We start from the raw sequence: 17093 nt of genomic DNA on the forward strand, positions 1-17093 counted from the left end.
CCCTGAAGCCGGAACCCTTAAGCTAGCGGACTGGAAGCGGTTGGGCCAGTCATTGCACAAAGAGCCTTGGGCACCCGTGCAGGCTTTACATGCCTGGCACCTCTGCCGCGACGCGATACAGTGTGTCACCTTGGAAAGGCCCTCCCTCGTGCCAATAGAGAGTCTGGTGATCTCGCCACTCCCGTCCGCTCCTGCAGCCATCCCCCCTCCTGGCGATGCGACACAGACCCTCTCCCGTGCCAATAGAGGGGCTGCCGATCTCACCACCCCCGTCCGCTCCTGCAGCCATCCCTCCCCCTGCTTCTTCCCCAGCGCCTCAATTACCACCGCCTCCCCTGTCTTCCCCACCGGAGCCGGTGTGTGATCACCATCCCCCCATGGGGCCCCATGCTCAGGGGCCCACTGGGGGGTCGTCCGTGTCTGCTCAGGGGTTTTCGCTGGTGCAACAAATGGTTCACACAGCGAGGACTCACCCAGATCTTACAGCAGAGGAATTAGCTGATATGGTCTCAGTTTGCCCGGTGACCTGGCAGGATGATGGCCAGGGCAACCAGCTTGCAAACTGGGTCAGTTTGCCTTACTCGGTGATCCGAGAGGTAAAGAAAGCGATTCGCGAGTTCGGCCTGACTAGCATGTATGTACGTGGTCTCATTGAAGGGCTAGGTACTCGGTACACCCTGGTCCCTGAAGATTGGAAGGCGCTGTTGCGCATGATGCTGACGCCCAGTCAGTATGTTATTTGGCTTAGTGAGTATCGGCAGATGGCGGAACGCCAAGCCCAGGTATATAGAGAGCAAGGTGTCATTTATGAGCACTTAGCAGGGGAGGGCCAGTTTGCTACCGTTCAGATGCAGTCTCAACTCCCTCAGGCCGTCTTCCCCATTATTTCCGCCTGCGCCCAGCATGCTTTCCGGAAGGTCCCGGATTCAGGCAGGCCTACCAAAAGCTTTGCCAGTATCCGTCAGGGTGCATCAGAGTCCTTTATGGATTTTACCAACAGATTGCAGGAGGCTATCCTCCGACAGGTGGATAACCCTGTGGCAGCTCAGGAGATTCTGTTAAAAATGGCGGTTGAAAATGCGAACGAGGATTGCCGCCGTGCTCTCCAGGCGGCACAAGCCTCTGGAATTCTAGAGCTGTCGGACATGCTGCGGGCGTGCCAAAACATCGGGACACAAGCACATAAAGCTGGGGTTCTGGCCGCCGCCCTGCGGAAAAGCGGGAAGGAGGGGAAGCGTTGTTATCGCTGTGGTAAGGAGGGTCACTTTCAGTGGGAGTGCCGCTCATCGGCGGTGCCCGCCCGCCCCTCAAAGAAGTGCCCCAAGTGTCGGAAGGGCTATCACTGGGCTAATCAGTGTCGTAGCGGGTCGGGAAACTGCACAACGGGTCCCCCCCGAACCCAGGGCCAAACGGGGGTGTTTCCCACTCAAACAACTGTTCCTTTGCCTTACAATCCATAGACCCCATGAGGGCAGCGACTGCCAGAAGTGCAGGGCTTGATTTGATTATGCAGGAGGACGCTGATTTTCAGTTGCCGGGGGAGGTTTGCGCCATACCTACACAGGTAACGGGACCTCTCCCTGCCGGATTTGAGGGTCTGGTTCTCCCTCGCTCACATGCTGGGAAACAGGGTTTTTTTGTCATCCAAGGGGTCATTGACGCCGATTACACTGGCGTTATTAAGGTTCAGGTGTGGACCCATCTTCCGCAGTCGCTCCCGCGTGGACGGTCAATTGCACAATTGATTTTAGTCCCCTATCAGGTGCCAGCCGCAGAGGATTGAGCCCGGGGCGGAGGCAGCTTTGGATCGACGCTGTCTCAGTCGCCGCCTCACGGCACGTCCTCTCCACTTGTTGCTCTGATAATGTCGCTCCGCCCCTCGAAACCTCAGTTAACACTTCTTTTAAGTAATTTTCCTTTTACAGAGCTGGTGGACACTGAAGCTGACGTTACGGTGATTCGTGATCAGGACTGGCCGGTCAGTTGGCCAACAGTTCGTTCTAAAGAGTTGTGGGGGATCGGGGGTAGCAAACCCGGGCGCCAAAGTTTGTCTTGGGTCACGGTCTCTAAACCAGGAGGCCGTGCCCTTGCTACAATCCGCCCTTTTGTGCTCCCTGTCCACCTTAATATTTGGGGCCGTGACTTACTTGTAAAGCTGGACACCACCCTCGATATTAATATAGAATGGCCCAAAACCATCCCTCACCCACCTTGCCCTCCGCATGGCATTGGTATGGCAATCCTTAGAGCCCGTATGGATTGACCAGTGGCCCCTCCCCCTAGAAAAGCTGAAAGCGCTTCATTCGCTTGTGCAACAACATTTGCATGCACAGCGCTTGGAGAGCTCCACTAGTCCTTGGAACACCCCGGTGTTCGTTATTAAGAAAAAATCTGGTGGATGGAGGCTGTTACACGATTTAAGGGAAATAAATAAACGCATCCAACCCATGGGCCCCTTGCAGTTTGGGTTGCCAAACCCGAATTTAATTCCTCAAACCAATCAGCTTTGTGTGTTAGATTTAAAAGATTGTTTTTTCACAACCTTTGCCCACAAGATCGCGAAAAATTCACGTTTACGGTGCCAGAATATAATAATCAGTGACCCTCTCAAAGGTATCAGTGGAAGGTCTTGCCCCAGGGAATGCAAAATAGTCCAACCTTGTGTCAACTTTTTGTGGATTGGGCCCTCGCCCCTTTTCGTGCCCGATACCCCACACTAAAGGTCTACCATTATATGGATGATATTTTGCTTAGCGGTCCCCAGGTCATGGCACAACAGCTTGAATATCAGTCTCAGATTCTTGGCCAAAATGGCCTGTTAGTGGCACCAGAAAAAATCCAACGCTCTTATCCCTACCAATATCTGGGGCATAAGGTTTTACAAACCTATGCTGCCCCTGTTCGCCCGGAAGTGGTCCTACCCCAACCCCTAACCCTCGTTAAATTACAACAAATTTTGGGTCATTTAAATTGGATTCGACCCTACTTCCGTCTCCCCACATCGATGCTGCAGCCGTTGTTCGAGCTCCTATGTGGAGCTCGGGCACCGGGCGCAGTTATTGCCATCACTGAGGAGCACATTGCCTGCATTCAATAGATCAATGCAGTGTTGAGTCAGCAGTTTGTGGATAGACTCACTGAGGTTCGTCCCCTGTGGTTAGTTCTCCTTGCCACCCCTCATACACCTACTGCGGCTCTGTTTGTACCTCATACAGACACAGCCGTCTCTATCATAGAGTGGATATATTTGTCTTCCACTCCTCCTCGGAACATTTATCCTTATTTAGACGCCCTCTCCGACCTTGTTCGTAAAGCCCGCCACCGTGCAGTGCAACTCACAGGCACTGATTTAGTTGCCATTGTGTTCCCCTTGTCACGTAGTGAATTTGATTCCTTGTACCACACCTCCTTGGCCTGGCAGGTTGCTCTTTGTGATTATGTGGGAGAGGTTTCTTATAATCCCCCAAAAGATCCTTGGTTGGTGATCACACAAAAGGTGCCACTAATCGTACATCGTCTTAGCTGTTCTTGACCTATTGTTTCAGCTATCACTCTTTTTACTGATGGCTATCCACATCGCGGTGTTGTCACCTATCAATTAGGTGACTCCCCTCGTTAGCATTCTCGTTTTACGCTGCCTCAGCGTTCCGCGCAGCGCTCAGATCTAGCTGCTGTTATTTTGGCCTTTCAACTTTTTGCTGATTGTCCCTTTAATTTAATTGTGGACACCCATTATGTTTATCAGGTAATTGATCATTTACCCCTTGCCCTCATTACCCCCTCAGGTCGATGCGGACTGTCTTCGCCTGTTTTTGTCCTTACAGTATCTCATCACCACTCGTAATTTCCCTTATTTTGTTGCTCATATTCGCAGTCATACCCCTCTGCCTGGGATACTCACTGAAGGCAATGCGCCCGCTGATCGCGCATTACGTGGTCAGGTAAATTCCCTCTTTTCTGACCCCATTGAAAGCCATTCTTTTTTTCATCAGTCTGCCTCTCTTTTGGCCCGACAATTTCACATTCCTGCTGATCATGCACGTTCTATTGCTCATTCCTGCCCCCACTGTGCCGCTGCTGCCCCTACATTTTCTTATGCCGTTAACCCCAGAGGTACCGCAGCGAATCAGCTGTGGCAAATGGATGTCACTCACGTGCCACAATTCCGCCCCTATTCGTTCTTACATGTCTCCATTGATACCTATTCTGGATTTCTCTGGGCGACCCTACAGCGTGGGGAAGCCACTCCCAAAGTTATTCACCACTTGCTAGCCTGTTTTGCTGTTATGGGTCACCCGAGCCAGATAAAAACGGATAATGCCCCAGCCTATTGCTCCACCGCCCTCTCCACCTTTTGTGCCCAATGGGACGTCCGTCTCAAACACGGGATCCCTTATAATTCCACAGGCCAAGCTATTGTTGAACGTGCAAATCGCCCGCTAAAAACCTTGCTTGACTAACAATTAAAACAAGGGGAGCTGCGTCTCCGAACCTTAGGAGACATTCAGCAACAATTGCGTGTCCTTTTGTTTACTTTAAATAATTTAACACTGAATACAGATCAGCAGACCCCCGCGGATTGGCATTTTCATAAGTCCGAGGTACTGGAAAGACCGCCTGTCTGTTACCGTCAGCTGCCCGATCCACAATGGTTGGGCCCAGTACCTATAATTACTTGGGGGCGGGGATATGCTGCTGTGTCTCTCCCTGCAGGACCGTTGTGGGTTCCGGCCCGGTGTGTGCGACCGGCACTGAAACAGCATGGCGTGGCACCAGGGGCTGTCAAACCCCATACCGGAGTTTCAGCTGACCTTGGAGGAGAACGCGGTGCCTCCTGGGTCGAGAATGGCAGGACGGAGATGGAGGAGACGTAGCGTCCCAAGCCAGCCTGTGACATGGGGAGCAGTGAAAGCATTGGTCACCGTGGCTCAATGAAGACTGGCAGCAAACCAACAGCCAGAGACTCCTGAGACTCTGTTTGTGGCCATTCTCGCCCAAATCACTGCTAATTCTGTATTGATTGTGTGCCTTATGTGCCTGCTATTTCCTGTAGGGGTTGACTCAGGAGCGCCTCCTCCGTTACGGGCCCGAATGACATATAACCTATGGGAAAGATTGGCTTCAATAGCAAGTGTTACCCACTTTTGTTTATCTGATTTTGTAGCAGCTGAAGAATTGTTAGGTACGTGCCTTATTCCAGTATGTCGTCACCCTGAGGAAATAGGGAATGAGATGATGCTTGCTGCTTACGCGAACCTCTCTTCCCCTTACTCTAGCATGGCTAATTGGGGCCCAGCCAACTACACTTTACCTTCTTGGGCTTATTTTTTGCTGTTGCTGTGTGCAATGTATTTCCTTTTTGTTAAGGCTTTGTTGAGAACCACTCTGGCAGGCTCCACGAGTTATGACCTTGTTTGTCCGGGAGTTAATGGCTTGCAAAAGCAAATTGATGGCTACCATGAGATGGCCGAGCACAAATAAACAAAAAAGGAGGGGATGTAGCATTCATACAAAGTTCATGCACTTGGCAATACTCAGGGCACACCCGGAGTGTTGTGTAGGAGCAGTGCACACACGGCTCCTCTCAAGGGCATGAACCTTGGAATCTCACCCAGATGACATGAAGCGTGGGAAGCCTCCCAGGACTGGGCTCAAGGCCCGAGAGCAAGGAATGCGGTAGATAGAAATTGGTAAATAAGAATGTTAAACAAAGCCAGTGTATTCCTTTTATCCGTTGGAGAATGTAATGCGCGGGGGGAGAGAAAGAATAAAGGAGAGGGTGGAAAGCTGACAGGAGCAGTCCGTTGGCAGACCAGCCTGCTTGCTTGCTTAAAGCTTTGTGCTGTCTTGTATTTGAACCGCAACATTTACTGATATGCCAAAACACCAGGGAGAAAAAAATGTCAAAGCTATGACCCAAACGCACCAAAATGGGATTACAAAACATCAAGTCCAAAGCAAAAAACTTAAGTGCTCCAAGGAATGTATCAAAGCTAGCTTGATTGGAAAGAATGGCAAAATAAAGCCATGGTCTCCTTGGTTATGTCTACACTGCAGCTGGGAGCATGTTTCCCAGCATAGGTTGACTGACAGGTGCTGGTTCTGCTTGAGCTATCATGCTAAAAATAGCTGCATGGCAGTGGCAGCATGGGCTGTGGCTTAGACTCGTTCCCTGAGTACAAGTCTGCCTGATCCCCTCGGTACATACTCAGGCAGCTACTCAGAGCTACCATCCATGACACCACAGCCATATTGCTACTTTTAGTGTGGTAGCTTGTGTATCTGTCTAACATTGCTAGGAAGCATGCTCCCAGCTGCATTGTAGACATATTCTTAGAGTCCCAAAACATCAGGCCTATAACTAACTGGGTTGATTGGAAAGCGGGGAGACCATGATAGAATTCCCAAAACAGTTGAAGTAGATGGATGGTGATAAAAGGTCACAGTTCCTGTGGAGAGCTCCATGCTTAATTTCTAACAAGAGAGTGGAAGCTTCTTCAACAGTGGCACTTATTTACACGTGAGGAGATCCTGACTCATCATGAATTACCACTGCCTCACCAGGGCAAAAAGGGGAATTCTGCTGTATCTGTAGCAGTACAACACTTAAAAGTGAGAATCCTTTAAAGAAAATTTGTTATTTGGGTGTTATGAAAAGCTCACTTTTTCTCTTAAAAATGAAACTGTAGAAAGCTTAAAGGATTTTACGGTTCCATTTTTAATTATTATTACATAATCCATACAATACACCATTATTCTTATCAAAGACAAGGATTTCTAGGAAAAGCAGTAATGAAATTTTAAAACTGTAAGCTAACTTCTTTAAGTTATTTTACCCTGTACCCCTTCAGGACTTAGCCATGTCAAACTCACTTTTTAAAAGTAACCTGCAAAGCGGGGGGGAGGGAGTGCGTGTCTTTGCTACATATAAAGACAACCTGAAAGCGGTTTTGTGTTTTATTTTAAAGGTAGAGTTTTTGCTGTTTGTTTTTTATAACAGAAATTTAAGTTTTATCTAGGATAAAAGATTCTGTGGTAACTGGGGACCAGGTGCATTTTTAAAATTACAAGCACCAAAAAAGTAAAAGTTGAGCCACTAAAGAGGGGTGGGGGGGGGAGGAGTTAGCGTTTGAGGTTTTTTTTTTAATTAAACTAAACACCTGGTTAACGTCAATTGGTAGTTAACATTTTGGATAAAGGAAACTGTTGTTAAATATTCAATATCCATGCCCCTTCAGTAAGAGTGTTCAGAATTCACCATGAACATGTCTGAAACTTTCCAAAATTCTTCTAGAAAACTCAGATCATTACATTTGACATTCTTAATATTACAAAGGTAAAAATATCAGGCGGAAAAAAAAATGTAAAAAAGAAAACCTCCCAGGGCTCTAACCATCATAATGAAGCAAAACAAACCCCCACGCAACAAGTGGAAATTTTAAAATAAAAATCTTTTGGAGATCATCTTTAAGTGTGCATGTGATACGTAGCATAGGAGCCTAATAATTTTGAAGGACTACATTACACCTTTAAAAATGTTAACCTGTTCAGAAAAATTACTGAAAAAGTGGTACCATGCTGCTCAACATATTTCTTCCATATTTGTATTCTGAGTCGTATTCTCTTGCGGCATTTGGTAGGAGATGCAGCACTGGACTGGGATTCAGGAGAGCTGGGCTCTATTCCCAATTTTTAGAAGATTCCAATTTAGTTACACCTATACCAACCCTCTTAAGCAATAAGGATACTCAGATGGCAGTAGGGACTTAATTTGAAGTCACCTGTGTTGCACAGGTTTAACTGAAGACCTAATTTATCCTACTAGTCTTTTATACCAGTGAATATGCATATGAAGGAAAGAACTCAGCTTGACTTGGCTGGCGGAGTTTGTAAGACTTGTAGTTTAACAAAAACATGCTCAGTGTACAAATGAGGAAGTTTGATATTGAATCATTTCAAAACAAAAATGTTGGACTTCACAATACCATTTTTACAAAATTGCTAAGAGATCCAATCTTAGCGTATTATAGGTAGAGCTGATAGGCAACCTTCACTATAGATGGCGCTGATAATTCCCATTATGAGAGATTGTTCGGAACAGTGGTTTTCAGCCAGGGGCTACTCGTATGCCTGGGGGTACACAGATCTTCCAGACAAGCTAGATTTCTTCAAATCACCAAGGCCTGATGAAATAGAGCCTGGAATACTCAAGAAGCTGACTGAGGAGATGTCTGAGCCATTAGAGATTATTGTCAAAAAGTCATGGAAGACGGGAGAGATTCCAGAGGACTGGAAAAGAGCCAATATAGTGCTAATCTATAAAAAGCAAAATAAGGGCAATTCAGAGAATTACAGACCAGTCAGTTTAACATCAGTACCTAGAAGGATAATGGGGCAAATGATTAAGCAGTCAAATTGCAAACACCTAGAAGATAAGTTGATAAGTCATCATCAGCATGGATTTGTCAAGAACAAATCACGTCTAACCAACCAAACAGCTGTCTTTTGACAGGATAACAAGCCTTGTAGATTGTGGGGGAAGCAGTATATGCAATATATCTTGACTTTAGTAGGGCTTTTGATACTGTCTCACACAACCTTCTCATAAACATACTAGGGAAAAACAACATAGATAGATTTAAGAGTAGCAGCCGTGTTAGTCTGTATTTGCAAAAAGAAAAATACTTATGGCACCTTAGAGACTAACAAATTTATTTGAGCATAAGCTTTTGTGAGCTACAGCTCACTTCATAGATAGAGCTACTCTAAGGTGAATGCATAAACTGGTTGGAAAGCCATTCCCAGGGAGTAGTTATCAGTGGTTCACACAGTCAAGCTTCAAGTGAAGTCCCAGAGGGATGAATTCTGGACCCAGTTGTGTTCAATATCTTCATCAGTGATTTAGATTATGGCATAGAAAGTACATTTATAGTTTGCACATGATACCAAGATGAGAGGGGGTACAAGTGCTTTAGAGAACAGGATTAAAATTCAAAGTGACCTGGACAAACAGGAGAAATGGTCTGAAGTAAATAGGATGAAATTCAATAAGGACAAATGCAAAGTACTCCACTTAAGAAGGAACAATCAAATACACACATACAAAATAGGAAATGACTGCCTAGGAAGGAGTACTGCACAAAGGGATCTGGGGGTCGTAATGGATCATAAGCTAAACAGGAGTCAACAGTGTAATACTGTTGCAAAAAAAGCAAACGCCATTCTGGGATGTATTAGCAGGAGTATGGTAAGCAAGAAATGAGAAGTAATTCTTCTGCTCTACTCCGTGCTTATTAGGCCTTAACTAGAGTATTGTGTCCACTTCTGGGCACCACATTTCAGGAAAGATGTGGACAAATTAAAGAAAGTCCAGAGGAGAACAATGATTAAATGTCTAGAAAACATTACCTATGAGGGAAGATTAAACAAATCCAATTTTTTCAGTCAGGAAAGGAGAAGACGGGGGACATAACAGTTTGCAAGTACACAAAAGGTTGTTACAAGGAGCAGGAAGAAAAATTGTTCTTGTTAACCTCCGAGGATAGGACAAGAAGCAATGTGCACTCCACTCAATGTGCAGCGGCAGTCAAAAAAGTGAACAGAACATTGGGAATCGTTAAGAAATGGATAGAAAAGACAGAAAATAGATTGCCTCTATATAAATCCATGGCACACCCACATCTTGAATACTGCATGCAGATGTGGTTGCCTTATCTCAAAAAAATTTATATTGTAAAAGGTTTAGAAAAGGGCAACAAATCATTAGGGGTATGGAACAGCTTCCATATGAAGAGAAATTAATACGACTGGAACTTTTCAGCTTGGAAAAGAGACACCTAAGGGGGGATATGATTGAGGTCTATAAAACCATGACTGGTATGGAGAAGGTAAATAAGGAACCGTTATTTACTCTTTCACATAACAAGAACTAGGGGTCACCAAATGAAATTAAGACAGCAAGTTTAAAAACAAAAGGAAGTATTTTTTCCACACAACGCACTGTCAACCTGTAGAACTCTTTGCCAGAGGATGTGGTGAAGGCCAAGACCATAACAGGATTCAAAAAAGAACTAGATAAATTCATGGAGGATAGGTCCATCAATGGCCATTAGCCAGGAAGGGCAGGGATGGTGTCCCTAGCCTCTGTTTGCCAGAAGCTGGGAATGGGCGACAGGGCATGGATCACTTGATAATTACCTGTTCTGTTCATTCCCTCTGGGGCATCTGGCATTGGCCATTGTCAGAAGACAGGATACTGGGCTAGATGGACCTTTGGTGTGACCCAGTATGGCTGTTCTTATGTTCCTAATGGGCTTAAATTGCAGCAAGGGTGGTTTATGCTGGACATTAGGAAAAACTTCCTGTCAGGGAAGCTAAGCACTGGAATAAATTATCCAGGGAGGTTGTGAAATTTCCATCATTAGAGATTTTTTTATAGCAGGTTAGAGAAATACTTAGTCCTGCCTTGAATGCAGGGAACTGGACTGGAAGACCTCCCAATGTTCCTTCCAGTCCTATGATTCCTGAGTCTGAAAATTCCTCTGCTGTCAGCCAGTGCTATGAAACCCATAGACAACCTTAATTCTGGAATTTCTTAACTTTTGAGTGCTTGACTTGGCAATCTTAACATCCTTTTATAGTTGATTTCTGTGTATATAGAAGATAGTTTTCCTATCAAACTGCAAGTGACAAGAGCTTTTCATTGGAAGAATGGTCTGGATCAAAAAATTGGCTTTGAAAAAAAGCTGTTCACAAAAAACAAGTAAGCACAAACATTTTTCAGAGCGGAAGTCTATGTCCCCTGCATGGTGCAGAGTTAAGGAAAAATGTGGTAATCATGCTTGAATGGAGTTAGATATGGTAGAAAGGAGGGAGCAGATCTTTACAGTGTGTACTCCCCTCAACCACCAGCAGTCCCTATACATTTGAGGTTCCATGGAATTTTAAGTGGAGTAGTCAAAGAGAAGTCACTTTAGGTGACACAGTCACCTTTAAAACCACAGTTTAATGTGGAAAATCCTTTTAAAGTTGATGCACTAAATTTATATCAATGGCTTCAGTTCTCATCTTAGCTCTTCTTAGGAGGCCTGGGACATAGCCAGGGGCTAGCAACCCATGAGATATCACCTGGCCAACCAGCCAATCATGCTTTACCATGGATTAGGGGGCCCGCTCAGGGTGTAGAAGAGCTAATGCCAGGCTCTAAAATCTAGGGGGGTTGAGGTTAGCATTTGCTACAGATTGTTAGGTTCTGCATGAATGCAAACTATGCTCTTATCCTTTCCATGGGGCTAGTATTGCCTTCTCCAAGGGAGGAAGTGTTTTTGCAACAAAGGGGATGATAGGGATTGTAAATTTCAAATAGATAATAAATATACTTATACTGATGGCACAAAGCTAACTTTTTTTTGTTAGAGAACATTTTGTAATACTATTTGGATTAGGACTAAAGTTGCAACACCACAGATATCTACTGGATATTTCTAGAAGCAAATATCTAGTTTCAGTATAATTCACAACCACCATGTTAATAAGAATAAACGATTTGTATAAAGTACGTGAAAATAAAATTTTAAAATGTACAGACTTTTAGAAGTGAGATGATAAAAGTGCCATATAAGAGCCAAATCCTAGAGTATCCGTAAAATTTGTATTTAAAAAAAAAAAAAAAAGACAAAAGCAGAGTCTGAACTTTAAGTGGGAAAGAAACATTACATGTTGGCAATCTTAAAGTATGACATTTTAGTCCAGCTCATGATGAAACAGTTATCTATTTCTTTAATAAGTTACTCCATTATTTAATATGCAGTATTTAAAAGCAATAATTCAGAAATACTCTGTTATTGATTGAATTAAATTGAAGCTGTTGCTTAATAAAAACATGAATTGTACATTATTTTTATCAGTTTTGATGTCTGTTTTACTTTAGAATTGTAGCTATTTTGTATAATTTTCCCACATTAAGCCTGTTCTCTGCTCCTTAGGGGCTTGTAACTCCTACTAATCAGCTCCTGATAATAGTTCCATCAATATAGGTAGAGGAGAATAGCTATCATATAGTCTAATTCTCCATTGCCCTGCACTTTATGTAGTCACTTACATCTATGCAAAGTGAGTACAAACTGAGTGTAAAATGCTACCAAATCAGAATATAAGTGTTTTGTGTCAATGACTCACGAAGTATGGGGATACAGAGAATCATGTCCATAGTGTTTTAGTTTTCTATTATGAAAAATATGGTGAAAATATAATTTGTCATTTTGCAGATTATAGCAGCAGAGTAAATTTAGATGAACACACTTATTAGCTAAATCTAAGATGAAACTCATCCCAGAGTCCATCCAGGAGTCCCATGTTAAAGGCCTTTGTTGTGCAGAAGACCTTGTGTGGGCTCTCTGCTTTGGGGTATATTTATTCCAAAGGAATAAAGCTGCAAGTATGTACATGTTGTATAAATCTGTTAACACTTTAGTACCCTATTAAAAATTCACGAGTTGCTTAATCTGTTCAGTTTGTAATGACTGCCTCCTTACCAACATTTTGTTACTTTTGAACTCTTTGGGAAATGCAGGTGCTGTTGGAATTAGGGTTTTTTGTCCCAAAGAAACAATTCCAGAAATCTTGTTGCTAAAACTAATATCTGGAATTGGAGGATGAGGATTCATATTTAAAGGTGGAAGGAAACCTGGCCTAGTTTGGGCAATATGATCTAAAGATATGGCTCCTGACCCTCCTCTCTCTAAAACAGCATGGTTTCTCCTGTTCAGTGGACCAGGAGGCATGTTCTCTAGCAATTCTCTGGAACTTGATAACAAGGAGGGAGAAGGAGAGAGAATCTTTTTCTTTCCTAGAAGTGATTTGCTATCTTCTGTGGTAGCAGGACTCAGACTAGTAGTTAGTTGAGAATCAGAGCTGTAGTGATTTGCCCCTAAACTTCTTTTTTGAACAATACTTCTCAGGGTTGAAACAAATCTCATTTGGACTGAATCTGAATCCTGATCTACAGGAATTTCACTCTGGCTAAGGTTTCTCTCAGAATAAGGTGACTGAGAATTTATCTCCTCATATGACAACCGTTTTGAGCCAGTTTCATCAAAGATTTTCAACAAATGAGCAGGGTCTTTTACATCAATGCTTTGGTGTCTAGTAATATATCTCTTAGATAAGGCTAGTCCATTGACTTTCAGAGACAGTTCTTCCTCTGGAGTTATATCCTGAAGTTCTTCTTGTAAAGAGGAAATTTTATTCTGATGGAACAGAGAGCTTTTTATCCAAGACTCAGAATGCAGACGCTGCACTTGTGCCAGCTTGGGTCCTACATGTGTTAAATTTGGTTTTCTAGTAGGAGAGACTGGCTCAGATATATTTTTCATGCTTCCAGGCTGATCTGGTTCTTTAAAGCTAAAAAGGGTTTTTTCTGTTTCACATGAATTTGAAAGTGGAGATGTTTTAAGTTCTATTTCTGATGGGGAAGTGCAGGCAGTTGGAGAATGGCATTCCTCAATGTCAGTAGGAGGCACATTTAAATACTGTTTAGTTGTCTGCCTTCCAGATGGAGACTTGTCTGTTGTAATGATGATTACTTCTTTTCCTTTTGCTTTACAAGCATTTAGGAGAACTTTCAGGGTCTCTCGGTCTTCAGAGTTTACTGCATAAACAAGTGCAGAGTAACCAGAATGGTCTTGCAGACTTAGGTCAGCTCCATTTTTCAGCAACAAAGAAACCACTTCATGGCCAGCCTTTTCCAAGCATGCATGCATCAAGGCTGTCTTTCCAGATTTGTCCTGTATATTTGGATCTGCCTTATTTTCCAGCAAATATTTAACCATTTTTGCTTTGCTAACACTCTGCTGGTCCACATGCTGTGTCTTACAGGCAATCATTAAAGGTGTTTCACCTCGGTCGTTACTCTCATTAACGTATGCTCCACCTTCTAACAATAGTCTTGTGAGGCGAAGTCTGCTTTGATAGACAGCTTTTATAAGGGAGTTCCCATCAATTGATACCTCTACTGATTCATCCATCATACCAGTCTTGCCCTTGTTCTTCCCTAGCTGTTGAAAACACCTAATTTTCAGAGAGAATGAATAGGAAAAAGATTAACCAGCCTATAATTTCCCTATTTGATAGTAATTTGTGAAAATACAATCTTTCCATTTTCATGAACAAGCACAAAGTTTTCAAATATTAAATTATATTGCTATATCATCATTGATTTACATCTTTTGTTCCCTTTTTAATGTTCATGCTTATTCAGTAGTAGCCTATATTACACCCCATACTGTATTCACAAAGTGATGCTAAACTCACTTACACTAGCTTTACACTGATTTCACTCATTTGACATTTGATATAATTCCACTCAGATTGGAGCTATTCCTGGTGTATACCAATGGACGCAAGATCAGAAGTAATCCTACAGTATTTTCTCACATCAGCATTAGATATTATCACATTTCAAACACTTTTTTTTTTGCATTGTGGTTTTCCTCAAAAAAATTCTATAAATTAAATCGAGTAAGTAAGTATAAACACAAATCTGGGCAATAATGGAACAACAAAATCAAATACTAATAAAATATATCTACATTAAGAAATTTACGTTAACGACTATTAGGAAAATTAGTAAACATCTAATACAAAACAATTCTGAGTGTACATTACCATCCTTGTGCTGCTTTGAAAATACACTCCTTAGGCTGAAATAGCAGTATTTGCATGACATACAGTATGTTTCATCCATCTTGGGGCTCACTGGACTGAGAAGGATCAAGTACGCCAGCATATAATATCAACTCTAAAAGAAAACAAATACCTGATAACAAAAGTAAAATGTTGTGTTATTTTAAACTCATGGAGTAGGAGTTCACTGTAATGAAAAATGTTGTGTCTTATTTTGTATTTACAGTAGACAAAGATATAACTAAAAGTAACTTAATTTTATGTTTAACCAAGGAGAGGTAAATTACTTCACCCCCACCCCCTGGAAATATTAACAATTTAAAGTATCAATATAGAGTCAACACAAAATCAGACAATTTAAAAAACTATTGAAAAAAGCGTTTACAATATAAGAGGAATAAAAATGTCTCTAATGTACCCTTTTCCATTTTTAAAGTAATGGATTGTTTTGTTACAGCTGACATGAACACTTGGTTACGTTTCCCCCCATATAATAGCATATTATGGTATTAACTGATGTATTTAATTTGGAAGTAATTTTAAATTACAGTAAGACTATAAACTAGCTCCTAATGCTAGTATCAAGGTCCAGCTGCACGTGCTTCTTTTTAAAGTCAACTGGTCTCTAGGCCCTTAGCACAAGCAATTCTACTTCTGGTCTGTCTGTCGTGCGTGCTCACTAGTTCTACCTTTTCTACTCTAACTCCACTGAGCTGTTGTGGAGGGCTTTTCAAAGCACTAGAGGGCAGGAGGGAACCTTCTGCAAAGGACCCTTCTCACAGGTTTAGATAATTTTGATTCCTCTCCTCTTGTAAAAGCAGAGGGAAAAATACTGATTAGTTATGATAAAACAAGATATTACAACGAAGCTGATTCCCTACATATTTTTTTAATTCACAAATAATATTGAAACAAAACAGTCCCTTCAATTTTTTTCTTTTTTGCTTTAATTAAAAACAAATATTCTTTATTCCTGCTGAATAACAAGACTACTAACTTTTCAGACTACAACTATACTCTTAGTAATTTTACAATGTTGTCCAAATAGAAATGGAATTCAGTTCCATCTGTAGCACAGTGTTTCTTCAAACATATGACTATTAACTGTATAGGCATAACATTGCAATTTGTACTATTCCATAGATAAAATGCTATTTTTCAGGAGACAACATTAAAGTTCAAAAACTCATATTTTAATGTCTAGTATGACCCATACAATGAAGATGCTTGTAATGTTTCAGAACACAACTAAAGAAACAATTTTCATTCATTTTTTAGTCCGTTGGAGCTTTACTCTGAATCCTAAGACTCAAAGGATGACTTTTTAATAACACTTTCAAAATGCAAGTTTCAATATAAATCAATTTAAATAAACATCATGGAACTTCTATTGCAGGAATGTTCTTGTTCAGTTGAATTCATTCTACTTTAACATGCTGTATAGATGTAAGTTATCTGGTTTTAGTAAGTGGCAAAATCCAGTATCACCATATGCAATGAGATCGTTCAGTTAGATGGTTTAAAATATTTGCATCAATCCAGGCTCACGCTGTGTTGCCTTCTTAGCATTACATACTATCACTGACTTTGTTACAAAACAATGAATGTAGTCATATATGGTAGTGTTTTTTGAAAACGGAGCTGTCCGCCAATGTTCTTCAGGGGTGCGGGAGAGCAAGAAACCAAGTGTTCACCTTGGAATGACATTCACTTCGGCACAGAGGGCCAGGACAAGGTTCATTCACCACTTTTATCCCACAGAAGCCCTATTTTGAGGACTTAAGTGGTACATAGACCTTGTGCTGGCCCTCTGCGAAGGGGTAAATTCCCTCTCCTCTGTGTGATCACTGGCAAAAAACTAGGGGCGGGGGAGGGGAATATTCCAGAGTACTGTAGTTGTCTATTGCTCCAGTTGATAAAAGTATGTTATTGTATGATGCGGTATTTTCTATTTTTCATTGTTATGAAAGGTGTATTTTTGATAGAGAATGCATCCACACCCACCTGGTCTATTCTTAAATTAAATAGCATCCAATAAAAATTTATGTTTAGGTTTCCAAAAACAGATTTAATAGTAATATATTTTAGGTAACAGATGTTAGAATTTTAACTTTTTTGGATTAACAAGTTATTTTCTATTTCTTTGGCACCAATAATATGTGCGAATCTAAATACAGATGCTTTAACATTTATCTCATATCTACAATATAAATCATAGGGCCTGAACTGCTTGCCTCACTCATGTGTGTAAATGTGTAGCACTTATCTGTAGATATCAAAGCACTCTACTAAAGCATCAAACTGAGGCACAGAGAGGCAAAGCACCCTGGTGAAAGTCACATAACAGGTCAGTTGCCTGAGCCAGGAACAGCACCCAGGGCTCCTGACTTGCAGTCCAGTCACCTATCCAC

At 42.2% G+C, this 17093-nt stretch overlaps 1 protein-coding gene across 3 annotated transcripts in view; it reads right to left on the reverse strand.

Moving 5' to 3' along the window:
* Positions 1-289: 289 nt before the first annotated feature.
* Positions 290-17093, reverse strand: part of ANKRD34B (ankyrin repeat domain 34B) — a 31932-nt gene continuing 15128 nt past the window's right edge. For all 3 annotated transcript variants that reach the window (XM_073344361.2, XM_073344360.2, XM_073344359.1), the window contains exons 2-3: positions 14665-14815; positions 290-14067 (exon numbers count right to left, since the gene is read on the reverse strand). In XM_073344361.2, coding sequence (XP_073200462.1) covers positions 12480-14067; positions 14665-14720 — 1644 coding nt within the window. In that variant the 5' untranslated portion in view covers positions 14721-14815 and the 3' untranslated portion in view covers positions 290-12479. The remainder of the gene's footprint in view (positions 14068-14664; positions 14816-17093) is intronic.

Source organism: Lepidochelys kempii, chromosome 5 (assembly GCF_965140285.1).
Source record: "Lepidochelys kempii isolate rLepKem1 chromosome 5, rLepKem1.hap1, whole genome shotgun sequence".
Lineage (NCBI taxonomy): Eukaryota > Metazoa > Chordata > Testudines > Cheloniidae > Lepidochelys > Lepidochelys kempii.